Source organism: Anopheles marshallii, chromosome 2 (genome assembly GCF_943734725.1).
Source record: "Anopheles marshallii chromosome 2, idAnoMarsDA_429_01, whole genome shotgun sequence".
NCBI lineage: Eukaryota > Metazoa > Arthropoda > Insecta > Diptera > Culicidae > Anopheles > Anopheles marshallii.
This window is the reverse complement of record NC_071326.1, coordinates 43,628,283-43,647,203: the sequence shown is the minus strand read 5'-3', so window position 1 is coordinate 43,647,203 and position 18,921 is coordinate 43,628,283. Positions and strand designations below refer to the sequence as shown.

The window sequence follows — 18,921 nt, the reverse complement described above, 5'->3', positions numbered from 1 at the left end:
ATTAGTGGAAAGGTTTAAAACATTGACCGAGTGGTTGCATAGCAGGTTCATGATTGAATTTGGCACAAACCACAGCGGCCAAAGTAATCGCACTTACAGCTCAATTCCGTTACAACAGTTGGTTTCGTTAGTCTGAGAAGATGGTAACAAAAATTGGATGGTTTGTGTGGTTTCGAGAGAAGAGAAACAAGGGAATCCAGAACATTTTTTCTTGATAAGGCACACGCTGCCCCATGGGTGGCGGTTATAATGACACACTAAAACAAACATACCAACAAATGGATTCCTCGTTTTCACTGGTAGCCATCGTTCCGCAATGTGAACGTGACATACACACAACACACAAATGTAAATAATCATTAAAATGTGTATTAAATAAATTAGCAACAGCGATATTAATAATTTATACGCGTCAACAACAATGACGGCGGTTGATTGGTCATTCCAGCGGTGGCAATAAGTGCGACAAGATTTGATGGTGATGGAAAATCGATAACACTACAGAGCTGTTCAGAGGTGTATGTTTTGCAGTCACAACAAAAAACACAACACATACTCATTGCGATTCAATCGGTAATTGAATGACCTTGCGGCCGATTGAAAATGCCACTGGCGGAACATAAATCATTTGCCACCGTATCCTTCAGGTTTACGTTTTCTTGGGTTTACGTATGATGCAACAAGTGCAACTGGTGGGAAGATTGTATTGTATTAAGCTATTCAATTATGTTCCAACAAAGCATGGTTCGTATCAGAACACAAAAATAGTACATTTAAACTGAGATGTTGTGAAGTAACACAACTATTAGAATTAAGTGTGTTCGTTCCGAAGGGTCTTTTGCAGTGAAGCCTATTCAATGATTCATTAGCAATGTAGCCAGCTTATTGATTCTACTGAATAAAAGTGTTTAAGACACAAACATGCAAGCATGATTCAAAACGGATGATTCGTTTGGAGTAAACACAGCAAAGAAAAGAGCGAAGCGTGTGGTTTCATTTACAAAGTCGCATTATTTAATTAAATCAGACAAATTATGATCTTAACAAAAGAAACACTGCGTTGAAAACAACGGCATATTCTATTCCTCCACTGCATAATGGGGTGTTTTGTAGATTTGCCAACAGTGAGGATTAATGGACTTTCTCGGCTTCTCACAACTTTACGCCACGCGTCTCGATGGTTCCATTGCGCGTAGCATACGCTTCATCTTCTTAACACAATAAATACCCTCTATGGATGCACGTGCAGCTTATCCCTTAGCACCGCCGGCTTTTTTCTGTAAGGCAAAAAGCATAAAAAAGAGCAGTTAGATAACTGTAACGATGGGTGTGTACTGCCCCTTGTCGATCTGCAAACGTACCGATGGCGAAAGCACCTGAAGGTCGGTAGCGGTACAGAGCGATTCAGGATGTAGACCACCGCGCAGATAGCAAACACAATCGTTAGTTGTCTCCGTTCGGGAAAGCTGTTCGGCCAGCACGGCGGCCACAATCGAGATGAATTGCTTCTTGTCCTTCGGAGTCTTTTGCTGGGCGTAGTTCTGCAGCACGAAGAAGTTACCGCCGAAACGCTCGACGGCGGACACGGCGACCACATCGTCGTACTTGAGCGATTTCTTCATCTCAGTCGAACCCACGGTGCGCTTCTTGTCGTTCATATGGTACACGACGCGCTCGTTGAAGCCTGGGATCGTAGAAAATGCAGTTGATGATTGATTGGGCGCATTATGGTGTATTGTTTTTTCCATCACTTACCAACAATCGATTTGACCTTCGACTGATCCTTAGTGTTTGTGAGTCCGACGCTCTTCAGTGGGGCAACCATGTTGAACATGATACCGCGTGCCTTTACGTTAGCCAGTCCCAATGCCGCACTCAGTGCGCTTCCCTGTAATCCAAACATAAATATCCGGTCAGTTCATTCGCCAATAGCCCGTGATAATAAACCTGCAGCAGAAATAACACTTACCGGTTGTGCAATATCGATCGAATCCGACCGGAACACCAACACAGACTTGCTGGCAGTGGCACGGAACGGATAGGTGAAGGCACGACGCAAAGCATACACTTCAGTCGTTGCACCCAGGTTCTCCTTCGTCTGTTCGCTAATCTTCTGCAACACCTGGAGGACGGCGTCTACGGATTCAACGCCCGTTACCAGTCCTCTGCACTGTTTCGGTGCGTTGCTGACATCGGCCTGACCCAGTTTGCCGGAGTAGTCCAGCTTGCCGCCGTGCGAGAACAAACTCGTGTACTTGTCCGTCTTGCTGTACCCAATCACGGCGATGTTCACATCAAATGACTTCAGTTCCTTGCGCAAATCGTTGATCGTAGCCTGTACCAATTCTCCCAGCAGCGCACCGAGGGAAGTGTCAACCACCACCACCACGTCAACCTGCTTTTGTGGTGCCTTCACCGTGTAATAGTCGCCCACGTCGACCGTGCGGCCCTCGTTACTGGCGCACTTCTCGCATTGGCTGGGCATAACGGTCGGAATGCCATAAAGCGTACAGGTGGACACGTACAGCCGAGCAATACCGCAGGCAGCCTCGTCCGCCTTATCACCGGCATCGTGAGCCGCATGGTTGCAAGCTTCCTTGTAGCCCGTCTGGTCGCGCAGATACGAACACAGCTTCAGCGATGATTCCGAACCGAAGAACTTGGCACAGGTCGGGTTGGAGTGAGCGTGAGAATCGTGACCGTGGTCGGCCACAGCAACACAAGCCTGACTTGTCTTGTAGTTATTTGCAAAGTCCGTGGACACTTCGGTAATGACACCGTTTGGCATGGCCAGATCGTCGTACGGTTCGTAGTTACCATTTCCGAGCAGACCGCGCAGCCGACCGAAGTAGAATCCGGACACGAAGAAGTGGCAAATCTTCAAATCGGTCGTACACATAACCTGTGCACCATACTTCGTACCAATGGTAACGGTGTAGTATTTGCGGAACACGTACACATCCTTCTGGAAGATCGGAAGATCGGTGTCTTTGCCGTTGTACTTCACGATGGCCTTGTTGTTTAGCTCGACCGTCGAGTCCTTGTCCACGAGTGTCACCGACTTGAGGTGTCCATTGTCCATTTCGGCCACGATACTGAAGTTTCCATCGACAAAGTCCGAAGCCAACAGGTACGAGCAGCTGCCCGGGAACGTGAAGTGCTTGTCGTCGAACGTGAAGAAGTGACCACCGTCGCCCAACTGTGCGTGCATATGGAACACTGGAACGCGCGTGAACGGATTGAACGCGTACAGACGAAGCTGGTGGACAAAGTCCCGAACTGAGTAGAACTTCTCATTACGCACAAAGTTCCACGGGCTGAACTGGATGCTCGATACGTATGGCACGAACTTGAACGTAAGGAAGGAGGTGAAGCTATCGCTGCCGAACGTTGGCTCAGACAACTGCACATTTACACCCGAGATCAGACGTTCAACGGCTTGGCTTAGTACCTTGATGAAGCTAACGAAGAGCGCCTTCAATTCTTCGATATCGTTAACCGGCTTGTTTTCCAATTTGTTGGTAATGTACTTGTTGATAGCCGTCGTGAACTCCTGCACCTCCGGCATCGGATAAAGAGCTTCCACGAGAGACAGCAACTCCTTAAGCAGCTGGTAGGCGTAACGATCGAATCCATCGAAGTACTCCTTGAACATTTCCTTGACCGCCTTGAACTCGTCGAACGAGTCGAAGTACTCTTGAACCAGCTTGTACAGTTCTTTGAACTCCTTTTCGAGAACCTGGATGGCCTTGTTGAAGGTTTGGGCGAACGTGCGGAACAACTCCGATACGTTGGTGGCAATCTTGTTGAAGTCCTCTTCGAACACCTTCAGTGCCTTAACGGTGCGCTCGAACACGGCCACCAGCAGCTTAACTGTTTCCTCGTAGATGTTGAAGAAGATAGCCTCCACCTTGGTGGATAGTTCCTTGAGCGCTGGCAGTACCTTCGTGTTGAAAGTCTCCATCAATTGCGTGAAAATGTCATTGACGATGGCCGACATCTTGCGGAAGCTTTCGACATACACCTGCGACAGTTGACCGAACACTTCAGCCACCTGCTGGAAAATCTTCGTAGCGGCCTTCACAAACTCAGCCAGTGCCGGATCGCTCATAATGTCTTCCTGCAGTTTCTGCAGCTGTTTCATGTAGCTTTCTTGGAACTTTCCAAAATCAGGCAAAGCGTTAAGCAAGTTCGACGAGAGCTTGGAGACGTCTTCGTTAAGCTTGGCGTACCGTTGCGTAATGTCATCCTTCACCAAGACAAAGTCTCCCTGCAGCTGCTTGTTGAGCGACTGCAAGAATGCCTTCGCGTTAGCCTCATCCACCTTGTACTCCGTCGATAGGAAGTGGCTGGCATCCAGAGTAACCTTGGCGTTGAGCAGTGGTTTTCCTTCACCGACCACATTCAGTACCATCGCCTTGTCCACACCGAACGTTCCATCAGCGCTGAAGAACTTATCCTGCTTGAAGGAGAACTTGGCGGAAGTGAGTCCGTTCAGCTGCGTCTCGAACACTACGGGGCGGTTTGGCACGAACTTAAACGTAGAGGTAAGATCTCCACGGTATTTCTTCGCATCGTATGTGCCGTGCGCACGCACAAAGTCGTCTCCGAAGCGAGTCAGCTGGAAGTCAAACGATTCCGGACTGCCGAAGAAGTACGTTCCGAACGTGTATCCTTCGATGGGCAACGTCAAAGAACCAGCCGCGCTGGCCTGACGGGTGGCGAGTGACATTGCCGAGTGACCGCTGAAACCACAGTTCAGTCCCAAGCCCTTGCTTGTTACGCTTGCCTCAGACGTGATGTTAAAGCCCTTGAATGACTGGTCGCTGTTGACATACCGGACCATGGCAACGATTTTGTCACCGGCCTTCTTGAAAACGTCGAATTCAACCGAACCATCCACCGTCTGCTTTTCACCGTCCAGGCTACCCTTGGCACGTACTGCCAGCGCCTTAATGGTCGGATGCGAGAACGTCAACGCCGCGTTTCCACTGACACCGGCCGAGCCGAGCATCTTAGTTTCACCACGTACCGCGAAAGTGGCCTTGTTATCCGGTTCATTCTTCTTGTCCAGATAGAATGACACACTGCCATCGAACAGACCGAACTTCTCCTTTGGCAGGTTCAGTACACCCTCGACAGCGATGGTACGCGTTGGCAGAATCAAACTTGCCCCGGCTGAAGTCGGATGAACATAGAACAGGTATTGATATTTAGGCTGGTTCTTCGTCTTCAGCTGCATGTCCGTGGTGTGATCGAACTTCAATCCATTAGCGCTAGTCTTAGCAGAAAGGCCAAACTCATGCTCGTATCCCAACTGCTGCACTTCCACCGACACCAAAGCCTCATGCTTGAATGCACCTGCAGCACGTTCGAGCTTAGATAACAATTCGAACTTAGTACACTTCTTCTTTTCGTCGCACACGCTCGTCTTTACGCGGAAGTCATTCGGCTGTACGCGAGACTCATGGTGAGCCGTGTACTTGCCAACGGATGCAGTCAGCGTAGCCGAGAAACCGGATTCCGACAGTTTTTCGCGAATCAGCTTGAAGGTAGCAGTCTGTTGTTTGTCGTAAAGTTTCACGTTACCTTGTCCTTCGATGACCGTTGCCTTGCCCTGCTCCTTCACCGAGTAGTCGGCAAAACCGCTCAAAATATCCTTGCCGCCCTCGGAAGCCCGGAAGTTGACACCCTTGCCGTTCGAGCCCGGTTTCGCGTTCACCTCCACTGAGAACTTGTTCGTGTTCAGCATGGGCGCATCACCGTACAGTTTGACGTAGAACGTCTGGTAACTGTCGAAGTTGGCCTCCACAGTTGCTTCCATATCGAAATTGGCTAGGTTTTGCACTTTAGCGTCGGCCTTGAATGCACTATGTCCGAGCGACTTGTAGCTGCCCGATACCTTCACCGTTTTGTCGGGGTACACAAGCGTAAAGTCCACCGATGGGTTTGTTTCCGACATGACGATAGCGTTCTCTACGCTAAACTTCTTGCCATCGGCCAAAACCTGCAGCTTCGTGTTGTATGCACCTTCACTCGATTTGGCATGCTTGAAGGTGACATCCACGCTACGCACGCTCTCAAACTCGGACTTCAGGGTAGCATGCACCTGCACATCATCGGGTGACAGTACCTTGGCGGATCCCGTATACTCAAAGTTCTTTCCTGCCCCGTAAGATACCTTCAGTGCGCTGTTCGTTTGCAACTGCCCATCTTCCTTCGCGTCGTAAGTGTAGGAACCTTCCGCCGCAATTGGGTCCACATTGGGGAGGTTCAGATTGAATTTTCCGTTACCGCGATTGCAGTTACCCTTAGCCTGTGTCGACACCGCCACATTGTTGCCATTGTAGTCCACCGATCCGGTGTAATCGAACTCGTACACTCCATCCTCCGTGTCAGGTTGCACATACTTTCCGTTGGATGAAACTCCCAGCTTGTAGGATGGAGCGGTTACATCCACCTTCAGCTCATGGCTGGCGGGTTTTCCGTGACCTCCGACATGATATCCTCCAACGAATGCAGTCGAAAAATCGGATCCGTACTTGCCATCGACATGATACTTCGCGTGATTCTCGCAGTATTCATCAACGACAACACTCACTTCAGCCACTTGTGGAAGCAAGCTTCCGGACACCTTCAAGCTGCCAGCGGCAGACTTGTATTTACCAGCAGGAACATGCTTCACCGTCATATCAAGCACCACCGTTTTACCGTCCAAATCGGAGTACTTGACGTTGTGCACGGCATCGAAAAGTTTCGCCTTGAAATCGCCGTCCTTCAGCTCACCGGTCCACTGCAACGATCGCTGCTTGCCACCAGGCTGTTTATCGTACAGGTTCGTTACCATCTTCCCGAACTTCTTTTCGTCTTTCGTCGAGGAGTCGCGCCTGAAGTCACCTCCGAACTGTCTTCCAGTCGGCAGCAGTAGGCTGAACTTAGTGGAGAACGTGCCATCAACCGGCTTCGGGTTTCCCTGTCCTTGCAGGTTCAGCTCATACTTCTCTGAGAACACTTCAACCTTGTTCTTACTGTCGAAGCTAGTCTGGGTTACTTTGTTCTTGGATTCAAAGTGAACCTTCTTGCTATTGTCCTTTTCAAAGTCGTAATAGAAATCGATTTCAACATTGTAATCCGGTTTGCTCGTTGTGAACTTGCTATCCAGCTTCACCTTGCGATCTTGCTTGACGAAGGTTACCAAGGCAAACAGATCACCATTTCCATTCTTAGACTTGAACTCACCGTTACCATCGAAGAAATCCTTTACCACAAACTGTAAGCGAGAAAATAGTATGTAGCAGTGCGCAAATAAATACATCGTACTGACGACAACTTCTTTTTGCACCACTTACCGTGAATTTTCCATTCGGATCTTGACCACGTTGCAACTTCAAGTCATACGTAGCGAACTCTTCCTTATCCACCAGCACCTTGGCGTTGGAGAGGACGTTCGCGGCAGAGAATTGAACTGTCAGCGAAAGCCTATACAATGATAAAGAAAAAAGATAATATGAAAAAACGCGAAATGAGAAAAAGCAATTCATTTGCAGGTAATATTATCATCACATACTTGTAAGGAGAAGCTTTTTCGACAGCGACAAGTGATCCTTCAAGGCTGAGCTCACCATCCTGGCTGGTGAAACGGTTCGAGACGGCTCCATTCAGTTCGAACTTGGTACCGGTGCTTGCGGTCAGTTTGTTGCTAAAGCGGCTCTTGTTCTGCTCCACAATGCGCTTCGAGAAGAACTTAAAGAAGTGCTTGTTGAGTGAACCGCCCAACTGCACATCATAGTCGCCGGCCGATTTCTCATTGTACTTGGCATCCACATTAGCCGCAATCTTGTACTTATCGTATCCGTACTCTCCATCCAGGAAGAACTTGTTCTTGTTGGTAGCAAAGTCCACTCTGATCAGTTGCTTCGGCAGCTGCAATTTGTTGTTCAGTTTCAACGACTCTAGACCCTGTGCTTCCGGCTTAAGTGTGAATTCGGCATATTGGCTTAGCTCGTACTTGTTCGACGGATTCTTAAAGTCCGATCCGCTAGCGAAGGAGAACAGATTCTTGAAGGAATTGTCCGTGTAGGCCACCTCCAGATTCACCTTGAAGTTCTTATTCGCATCGCTCGGTGTCTTTTTCTCCAGATCCAGCTTTACATGCTTCAGATCGAAGTCCAGATGACCCAGAACGTTGTTCTTTACCTCACCAACGGTAAAGTCCACATCGGCATCGAAACTACGTTCTCCGTTTGACACGACGTGACCATTAATGGTGGTCTTCGGAGCGTACGGGCTAGTCCACTCGATGTTTTGCAGGTTGTACTTACGCTTGCCACCATCTAGATTCTCAACCACGATTTTACCAGTAGTTTGCACAAATTTGGACATTTGAGCATCACCGTTCGGTGAGCGAATGGTGAAAATGGGAATGTATTCGTCGCGTCCGCCAGAAGCACCCTTCTGGAAGCCAATCTTGGCCAAGTACTCTTCCACGCCGATGTGTGCCACACCGTACAGTGCTACTTCCTTATCGTTGTTGTTCACTCCCAGTTGCAAGTCAACATTGCGAATCGGCGATTCAAGCGATACCTTCACGTACAGTTCTCCAGCGGTCACACCCTCCAGGCGAAGGTTGGTCAAACGCTTCATCTGCGATCCAGGAGTATCGAAGCTGAGCAACAGCGTAACATGCTGCTGGTTAGAGTTGTCAAACTTGCCGGAGAAGTGGAATTTCGGCTCAACCTCCAGGTACACTTCGAATACCTCTTCTTGGTCAACTTTGTGAGCGGCACACACAGTCACACCAATCACGCTGTACAGATTGTCGAAACATTCGTTGAATTTAGTGCCAAAGTCCTGACGCTTTGCTGGAAGCGTAATCAGCTGGTTGCCCCGCTCACGCGTGATGATTACCTCGCGGAAGCTCACCGAAACAAGCTCTTGCTTTTCTTGCAGTGAATCGATTGTCAAATCGTATGCCGTAGCATCGTGCAGTGCGAATTTGACAGCGGCTCCACCAGACGAGTGTCCGGACAATGCCACCTGCATTCCAGTCATCACGTTGAACGCATCCACGCTCATGGTTCCGGTCACCTCGAAGCTTCCGCTAGGCTGGAACTTAACGTTGAACTTTGCGTTGTTATAGTCCTTTACCAGATTCTTCACGTCGAGCTCCAGAGCGGCATTCAGACGGGCAACAGCGGCTCCCTGTGCTGACAGCTTCAGTGGAAGACCAAGACCGGTAGTGTACACGAGATCGGTGTCCAAGAACAGTGCATGATGCTCAAAGGTACGCTCGAACTTTTTAGCACCCTCGATCATCTTGTCGAAGCATTCCAATGCCTTTTCGAGGAACTGTTCCGGATCGGTCGGCACATTATCACCGGTGCTAAGGAAAAACAGCTCAGATCCGAACACCTTCACAGTCAGATCGAAGTTGAAGTCTTGCAGTGCGTCATTGTGCAGGTCGACGTTGCGAGCTAGCGCACGGATGTCCTCACGGATACCACGGCGGAAGCGTTCCTTTGCCTTACCGGACAGCTTCTGGTACTGCTCAGAGATAAGATCGTATGCCGCCTGTAAATCCATGCCGGAGAAAAATCCCTTCGGGCCGAAGTAGTGTTCCACCAGTCGCTCCAAATTATCCTGACGTCCCTCGAGCTCAAACACGTTCAATCCATTTCCGAACAGCTCAGCCGTAAAGTTCAGTCCAACCGACTTCGGAAGGAAGCTTTTCTGCGAGTAGATGACGCTGGTCTCAGCACTGGCTCCCACACCGAGCGATTCAACGGCATACGAGAACTCACGGTTAAACGAGTAGCGACGAACATCGAAGGGAAACTTGTTGGAGGTACGGATTTTTCCGAAGTGCTGACGGGCAGCGTCCCGCGTCGGGTCGACCGATGACCGCAAGCTAGCCAGATGGGACGTAATGAACGAACCGACCTGATAAACCTTCTCAGCATCCAGCAAGGCCTTCAGCTCGTTGGCAACATTAGCCGAGGGGCACTCAACCAGCGACAGATAGGCATGGATACGAATTTCCGAGTCCTCATTGGCGTTCTTCAGCGTGCTCAGGGCCGAATTAACTACCTTTTTGTTGCAAGACGCTGCCGGATAGGCTTGCAAAGCCGCTACGCGAACACGCGATGACGCTTCCGGACCAGTGCACTGGATAACCTTGTCCAACAGTGGAGGAACCAGATTGTCCGAATTGCGTACGCCCTTAAGCACTGCGACGATCACATCTTCCTGCGCACGTGAAGTCGACTGACACTTGCCCAGCTTGGCACTGAATTTGTTCGAGATTTCCTTCACGTCAGCCGATTGGCATCCGTGCTTCTGGCAGTACTTGCTGACCAGCGAACCCACGCTCAAGTAGGCTTCGCGGGGAGGATTTCCATCCAGCAGCTTGTTCACGGCCTTCAGCGCATCCTGGGTCATCGAGTTGACCAGATTGAGCGAAACGAAAGCAAGCTTTTGTTCCTGAGCATCGGTGATTTCCTTGTTTTTGTACAGCTGTGTAATGGCCTCAACGGCATCACCCGTTCCAACGCGGAACAAAGAGTCCAGGTAGACCTTACGTGCCAGTGATTTGTTCGAGTGTACGCTACCAGCCTTGACTTGGTTGTAAAGATTGAGCAGATCATCCTTCTTCGAGTAGCGCATCAGCTGGATCAGCTCCACGAAGAAGTTAGCAGTCTTCTTGCCCACATTGCCGCGGCTGTATGAATCTACGGTAGTTTTCAGTTCCTGCTTGATCACGGCCAAGTTGCCCGCCGGCTGCTGATCGGGATTCTCGAAGATAATCGAGCGCGGCTCACTCGTTCCACTTAAAGCCGGAGCGGCTCCTGCCTTATTGCCCGTGAGCGACAGCTTCGTCGTAACCTTCGCCGTTACTCCGACCTTTTCCTTCAGGTACGGCAGATATTGGTACTCTTCGCCCAACTTCACGGAGGAGAGCAGACCATCGTTGAACGTTTGCTGGTTGCTGTAGGAGCTCTGGAGTAGCGGGGTCGATTTGATGCCGGCCTTGCTATTGACGATGCGCGTCACGAAGCTGTTCGACAACGATTCACGGTAGGCACAGGTATCCAGGTCGCGCGACTTCTCCACGACGGTCGCGTCTCCGGAAGGATAGCTCGAAAAGGACGTCTGACACACGCCAAACACATCGGTTTCTGTGCTCTTTTCCTGTGCCGACTGGAACAGCGAAATCAGACCACGCTTCACGTTCACCGAGAAGTCGGTATCGTCGGCCTCGGTACAGATCTCTGGCAGCAACTCATCGTTGGACAGCGTGAACTGTACCGGTTTAGTGATTTCCGGTCCGAATGCCGTCTTCTTGCCGTCCGGTGCGTACGAGGTCAGCGACACTACCTTCAGCGTGTAAAGACAGTTGTTTCCGGCGTACAGTTCCACTTTGCCATCGACCTTAAGCGTAGTCTGTTTGTTTTCCTTGTCCGACTGTTGCATCTGCACGAATGTGTCCACATCATACTGGTAAACGAAGCCAGGCTTGAAGGTGTACTTGCTCGATTTGTTTGCTAGAATGGCACCAAAAACCCGTAACTATTCGTTAGCTATCTTCGTCAAATCTAATGCTAAGTCGTTTTGCATTTACTTACGCGTTGGACATCCCTGTTTACACGATGCTGTTGTTCCACGGAGCAAACATAAAAATAGAAGATAGAAGAGCGATTAGCGTATGAGACCCAACATCGATTGCATAATCGTTGACCAGTATGTTGACCTATTGCATGATAGTAGCAACGCTGCTCTCGAAGCTACTTACTATCTGTTTTCTTTTCCTTTACACGACCCCGGTGTCAAAAGGGCATCTACGACAGCTTCGAACATCGCAAAAGTGCACACTCAGTGTTGGCAAATGTTGATAAGCAAAGTGGCTAGGCGGAATGCCAACCTCCGTCGTCGTCACTATGATCGGTTAGTGTTGCACACATTGTACGCGAAATCTCGCTCTTGAACTTGACATTGATCGGGAACAAGCCAAGACTGCTAACTGAGCACATCTTATCAGTCATTAACCGAGGAAAGGCATTGGCATTGCTGCAGCTGTCAGTTTTTAGAAGATTACTTCAACTGTTTTATTCTTTGCTAATGAGGTTATTTCGAAGCTTCAGACTTCATCTTTTGGTCGCCATAGCCTTTCCTAGATGAGGATAAAGTTTTCTCACCTACGTGTAGACGACACATTGCACAAATCCCCAACAAATTTATTATTAACATATTAGACATATTTATTATTAACATATTAGAACTCAAATTGAATTGATAGCATTGTAAACTCGTACAATTTAAAATTCTTCCATTTACCGCGTTTCAACTTGTCAGATCATCAAAATGAGACGTTTAAAAAGCTTGGTGTACTTCTATTGCTATTAAAGAATCATCATAACATATCATCTCTATTTGAAAAGCATTCTGAAAATCATCAACAGTGGACCACCGTGGATTTTGCCTGTTAACTAACCACAGCGTGTTGGATGGTTACAGTAACTAACTATTTGCATTGCTGGCGCACGTCTATCAAACGGCTTTAATCAATTCAAAACATATCTTTTACCAAATGCGCCATTTTTCTGACCCAGCCATTAGCAACGTGAGTCATAAGTTTTGTTCTAGAATCGCTAGATTACCAACTCTGATTCTCAAAGCATATTCCAGAATGCTCGATATGCCGGTGGATGGCGTGCAGGGTATCTGTATTGTGACACGTCTTTCGTTACGGAGCTAACAATTCTCACGACTTCCGCGAGGTCATATCAAAAACGATATTGGTTTAAACTAATTTAATTAATTGAAAAGTATGAAAACAAAGCCCCAATTGTCCGGCCCTGCCGCTTTTGACAATCATCATCAGGAGCGCAACAATACTAGATGCTTTTGTAAGTCCCTTTTCCGTACGGAGATGGTAACCTCTTGCCTTAAACTCGTGATAATTCTCTTTGATCAAAAGAGACATTTTTAATGGGTTGGAACCCTGGGAATAACGGAGAATGTTTTTTTCTTCGCTTCTAATTTATTCCCGTAAAACAACACGCCATGATCTCGCCATGATCTGCCAGTTCTAGACTACAAATACCGCTCCTCTGTACCCATTCGTTGACAATCTCGGTAAGCAGAACGTCATCAAATTGCCCATTACAATTTATTGTCTAAATTATCTCAACTGGTTTATGTTTCTCGTTGTGGCCACTTCTCGGTTTTGCTTTAGTGAACGTCGCACGTTGGACGTTGGAGGTTTTTTTTTCTGGGAAACGAAACGACAACCACATGGCGCTAGGTCGGGGCCCCTTTCTTCTCCCTAATGATCCCATTCCTCAAATGTGTACACATACCTGCGAAAACACTTTGCACCAGCACTAGCGACACCAGGAAGCTTAACAGCAGCCTCCTTCCACCGAGGACCCACATCATTCGTGATGTTTTCGTGCACTTTCACGCACTGAACCACACTTACGATCACGCACTAAGATATGCTACCGAGTTTGCTCTCAAACATAGGATAAGCCAGCAGGGGTAAAAGATGAATCCGTCCTCTCCACAACGCAGAGACGGATCACTTTAACGATCGCACGACGTAACACAACTGGGACGTTCACACACCAGCGATCCCGGGCAGGCCTCAGGACGGGAATAACGGATCCCGGCAGTGGTTGCCTACTTTTATAGAATTTTTGCCCACCTCCCGTACACATAGATGTATACACACACACTTACGGAACGGGGGTTCACATCAGTGTACGGCGCTGATAAGGGTTCGGATCGCTTTTGGAATATTCTGTGGAGGGTGGGATGGAATCGCGATCACCGAATGGATGCACCAACACCAGTGTAGTAGCGATAGGCGTGTTTGTCACCTCTGTGTAATCATTCCTGTTTTCTCCCGAATGATAATACGTTTCTCCATCGATCGACGGAATATGAAGCTGGGGTTGTAATTCAATTGATATTCTCGTGTTCCGCCCATCGGCAAACACGTATGCCAGCGTACGCCTTGATGCTAGTGTGAATAAGGGTACGTTGTTTGCACTTGCACGTTGATTGTTTGCGCAGCGAGAGCGAGGCATTCGGAAGAAAAACGGTAAAAATAAACAGAGAACGAAGATCAACATTAGGCATCATCGCGATCATCGTGCTTGTCATCGATTCCTTCGTCGCGCAATGTTACCGTCTGGTGTAACCGGTGACGGATAGATAAGGTAGATCCGTATTGGGGAAGTTTCCTACCCGGACACGGATATTGCTTACCATCGCAATGGCTGGGTAAGATCGATCGCTACAGTTTAATCCGCGTTGCTAGCGCAACATTACGCTAAGTTGTGAAAATAATGCTCCGTAAGCATTGGGGGAGATGGTCGAAGCATTAGAGCGTGTCGGGCTAAGGTCCAAAGTGTATTTGATCGCGTGTGGAAACAAAGGCAATTAGATGAATCTGGGAAGCTACCGATGAAGATGAAAGTGGAGCTATACGATGATGAATATTGCACGTTTGCTGACGGGAAAGATTGTACTGATCCGTGTTTGAACTTTGTTATTGCATACTGTTATATTATTTTACTAGATTATTCATAAAATAAGTCCCTACGTTATTTATTTACACATTAACTAATTGATGTCTTCATTATGGTATAATTTTGTTCTTTATTTATTGAAATTCGTTAGTCACTCAATATTTTAACTAATATTCATGAATGTTTTTGAATATTCTTTTTATTTAACTACATATTTATTTTCACTTATATTCAAGTATTCAACACATATTCCATGATTAAATAGCTATATTTAATGTACATTTAGTTAAATTTAGAGTAACCAGAACCAATAATATTATAGCTCAGTTAGATAATTGCAGCATGAAGCAAAAAAATCGTGAACCTTTTAAAGAATTTTAACAAATGAAGATTACGAATACGATTACGTAACGAATTACGAATACGATTACGATTCAAAGAACAAAATCTAAATTTGAATTGAAAAAAAAACGTGATTATTTTCGAAATAAGCAAGTGTGTGCAAGTCTAATGGACCTTTGTCCGATCGTAATCGCTCAATCACTTTGCGCTCCTCCAATGTGTCAAGCAGCACTGTTTCTTCCTCGGGCTTTGCAGTGAGAAATATTTCATTGTTTTTGCGCTTTGAGATTCAGAGCACCAAGCGACACGTAACTGGTTAATATGATACAACTTTACTACGAGAAATACTTGCTACTCTGTGCTGCATTGGTTGGGGAATCCATTTAAATTAATTGCAATCCTACTACGTCAGCCTAGTGCAGAACACTCGTTGTGCCATGTACACACATCAATTGACTGTAACTGCTGCTCGCTCTAAGCCCGCTAGGATTAACGAAAGAAAAGCGTTGTCGCCCCGTTCGCCTGGTTCCTTGGGAAATCCGCACGGACTGGTTTGGCCATGGATTGAGTGATTGAAATTAAATCCCGTATTAAATTACAACCGATTCATTAATCAATCGACGGAGGTTGAGCAGCTCCAACCGGTAGTGGCCGGCTAGGAGCACCAACCCATCGAGAAACCATTTATTTTGTCGTCTAACGGAAGAAAAACTCCCCACGAATGATGGTGGTGGTTTGGAAGAGAGAAGCAGATTGGAAAATAGCCCCGGTCTAGGAAAGCGAACTAGATCGACTAACGCGACGATTCGGGCAAGAGAGCTACAAAAGCTGTCCACTTGCTTGATTGATTGAGTGGAAAATCTCTGTAGTTGAAGTTTGATTTCCATAATGAGTGACTGCAATTTCTTCGCCCAAGACCCAAGACCACATCGTCCCGCACGGAGCAACGGGCGGTATTGAAGGGTAGTTTTTAATCTTCCTGATTGAACGGTTACTTCATTTTCGCTTCTCCTCTTCCCTCACGTTGTCCCATCCTGTCTAACAGTTTGCGCTAATCACAGTCGATGCTTAAATGATCGGTTCGACAGTGGCGATAAGACGAGAACTAAGGTCCGAGAAAAATTTGACGTCCTATGCGCACGAAGTTGTTAGTTTCAGACGTTCGTGTGGTTACACTCGGCGATAGTTAGGACAGATAGGATTTGTTTGCATTTGACGGTGCGGTCATTGCTCTTTTCGCGGCAGCTTCGCTAAGATGGTACACATTTGGAATGGAAACATTATGGGTTGGGAAGCCATTTGTACCATTGTATAGAATAGAGAGAACCCAGAGAGCTGAGTGATTTTGTTAAAGCGGTGATTTAAATTCTTGGGAATCCCAGAAGCAATATGGTTGTCTCCTACATTTGAAATATCTTTTATACATAAGTAACAAGTTCCATATAGAGTAAATTAAAACTTGTTTGTTACTTGTCCAATAAAATTATCTTAGGTTGACTTTTGGTAGTGACGAAATTCTACAAAGCTAAGGATAATGTTTCTGGAATGTGCAGGATATGAAAATTGTGTTCTTCGTCAGTTCCTATAACCATGTGAAATGCAATATTCTATGCATATAAAATGTGATATGCAATTCTATTCCAATGAAAAATAAATAAATGTCATGTTTCACCACGTTTATTCAAAGTTCCTTTGGTTTATTCCCCATCGAACTCAAAATATTTTCATGAAAATTCAATGTTTCTGGGCAAATATGTTCTCAAATATGTTTTGGAATTCGTCAGCCAGTATCAGTAACATCCTCCGACAGTTTGTGAATGAAAGTAATGCTTTGCCAATATGTTGTTCCTAGGTCGTAAAAATAGATTCTAGTAACTTTCGGTAATTCCGCTCATGCCATCAATCATTTGATGTGTTTTTCGGTGCATTATTTTCTGTTTACGGCCTTTAGCAGTGCATATCGGACCGAAAAAAATAAATGATTGTACATCGTCAGCTATTGAAAGGTCATACTGCTATCGATTCTTTTGAATTATGTTGCCATTTTATTCTTGATGAACGCTCTGTCGGCTATCGGCTTGTCGACACCGAATGCTCGAAAAGCACAAACGGAGTACATCCCAACGGTCCACCCGATAAGGCAAACGGTCGGTGTGATGGTTCTGCTCCGTGCGATCGACATTTTTATCGGCTGTTTACTTTTGCGATGCTGATTATGTGGTTTGCCGGCAGTGTTCATTCCGTGCACACATACACAGGCACATATCTACCGTTGGTTGGTGCAGTTTCATCAATTTTGGTTACCTCGCTGAGCAATGTGCGCGACTTGGTCTTCCGCCATCGTCGCAACCGGATTCTAGCGAAACGGAAAACGAGCGTATTGTTGGCTATAGTGCATTCCGTGTGCTGCGATTGCATGCGGATGCGGTGTAATCATTAGCGTCATTGGTCCGAGCGGGTCATCGCTGCCGTGATCAGTTGCATGCTTACGGAAAAGGTTTATTTCCACATACTCAACAATTTATTAGACCGTTGAAAAACTACTAATGAATCATCGATAGCTGAAGCGCAGGTTGTTGAACGCTGTTAGCAATCGTTGGAAACAGAAGAATGTTAATACAATAATGTATTAATCGGAAATAGTAGTATCATGTCAGTAAAAACGTCTCCCGTTTTCTCACCCGTTCACATCTTCTCAATTTGGGCCTACCACACCTCCTGCGTCCATGTCGACGAACTAAAAGGACTTTGCGGGATGGATCGTCCGGTGTCATTTTCATAGCGTGATCAACCCACTCGAACTTGGCGAGTGTAATTCGCTAAACGACAGAATAAAAGCTCGTAAAATTCGCCATTCGCCGCGGCTTCTCCTTTGTCTTTCTACACATACGTGTCCAAAAATCATTCGAGCATCTTCCTCTCGGACGCGGCTAAAACGGTGTCGTGAGTTTTGGTCCTTGAGTTTTGTTCCACAAAGTCCATGTCTCAGAGGCGTACGTGAGTGCAGGAACTGTATAGGTTCTATATAGTCCCAGCTTCGTTCTGTCTTCCTTTGTGTATAAGGCTATATTGAACACATGATAATTAAACTTCACGTATTCCATCTACATGGCGGTATGGCTATGGTTTCGCTTGGTGCCCTTTGAATAGTGGGTCAGTAAAAGCCGTATTTCATACATTGAAAAATTCGTAGAAATCTTCACCACTGATAGTCGAGCCAATTTTCTACCTTGCGATAACCTATTATTCCGATCCTCATCGGCGAGCAATATCAATAAAGCCGCATATGTGTGTGCTCCCGTTCCAGTAAGATTATCTTTTTACCGCCATAAGCGAAAACTGCCGGCCGAAGAAGCGAGAACAAAAAAATATACCAGAACGCTCTACAATCGTCCAGCTGATAGCGAGCAAATTTTTAATTCATGCACACATTACCCGCACGCCCAGGGTAACAGGGAACAGTGTTAAGGTCAACCTTTCGAGCGATAATTATGCTGGCCGGTCACCGCATGCTTTGTGCGACCGTTGTGCTGCTGCTAAGCCGTCGCGAATCTCGCGTCCCAAGGACACCGCCCGAATGGTGAGGAAGAAGAATTATCAAATTTGGCAAACAACCTCTCTAAGTATGGAGCGATTATAGGAGGCAACCATCCACCCCAAGATCTCGCACGTAGCACCGATTCTGTGCTGCATGTTCGAGCATGACGGGGTCTTTTGTCTTTGGGATGAACTTTTCAACCGATATCAATTATTTAGACCTCAGGCTTCATGACGTCCATAATTTAGGCTTCCGGCAAGCATCTGACCCGTTCAACTGTAGAGGTCATTGTGATATGGAGATCGTGGCGATGGGACTGGTATTTTGTGACAGTCTCATCTATTATGCAACGATGTTCTCCGTCGGTTGAGTTGATGGGAAACTTGATGGTCAATCTTGCCATGTTCTTAGCACCGTTCATACAAACGTGTGTATGTGTATGTACGTGTGTTCACGGTTTTGAAACATGTTGCAGTGATGCGAGCAAGCTTTCAGGATTAAGCGATTCCT

The 18,921-nt window shown here is 46.9% G+C and overlaps 1 protein-coding gene across 1 annotated transcript; it reads right to left on the bottom strand.

The window, feature by feature from the left end:
- Positions 1-1,250: 1,250 nt before the first annotated feature.
- LOC128709338 (apolipophorins) lies at positions 1,251-13,431 on the bottom strand. The gene is made up of 8 exons (XM_053804336.1): positions 13,356-13,431; positions 11,622-11,648; positions 7,568-11,540; positions 7,350-7,479; positions 1,970-7,270; positions 1,756-1,888; positions 1,362-1,684; positions 1,251-1,277 (listed from the first exon to the last, which is right to left on the bottom strand). The coding sequence occupies exons 1-8, from the start codon at positions 13,429-13,431 to the stop codon at positions 1,251-1,253; spliced, it is 9,990 nt and encodes a 3,329-aa protein (XP_053660311.1).
- Positions 13,432-18,921: the final 5,490 nt, after the last annotated feature.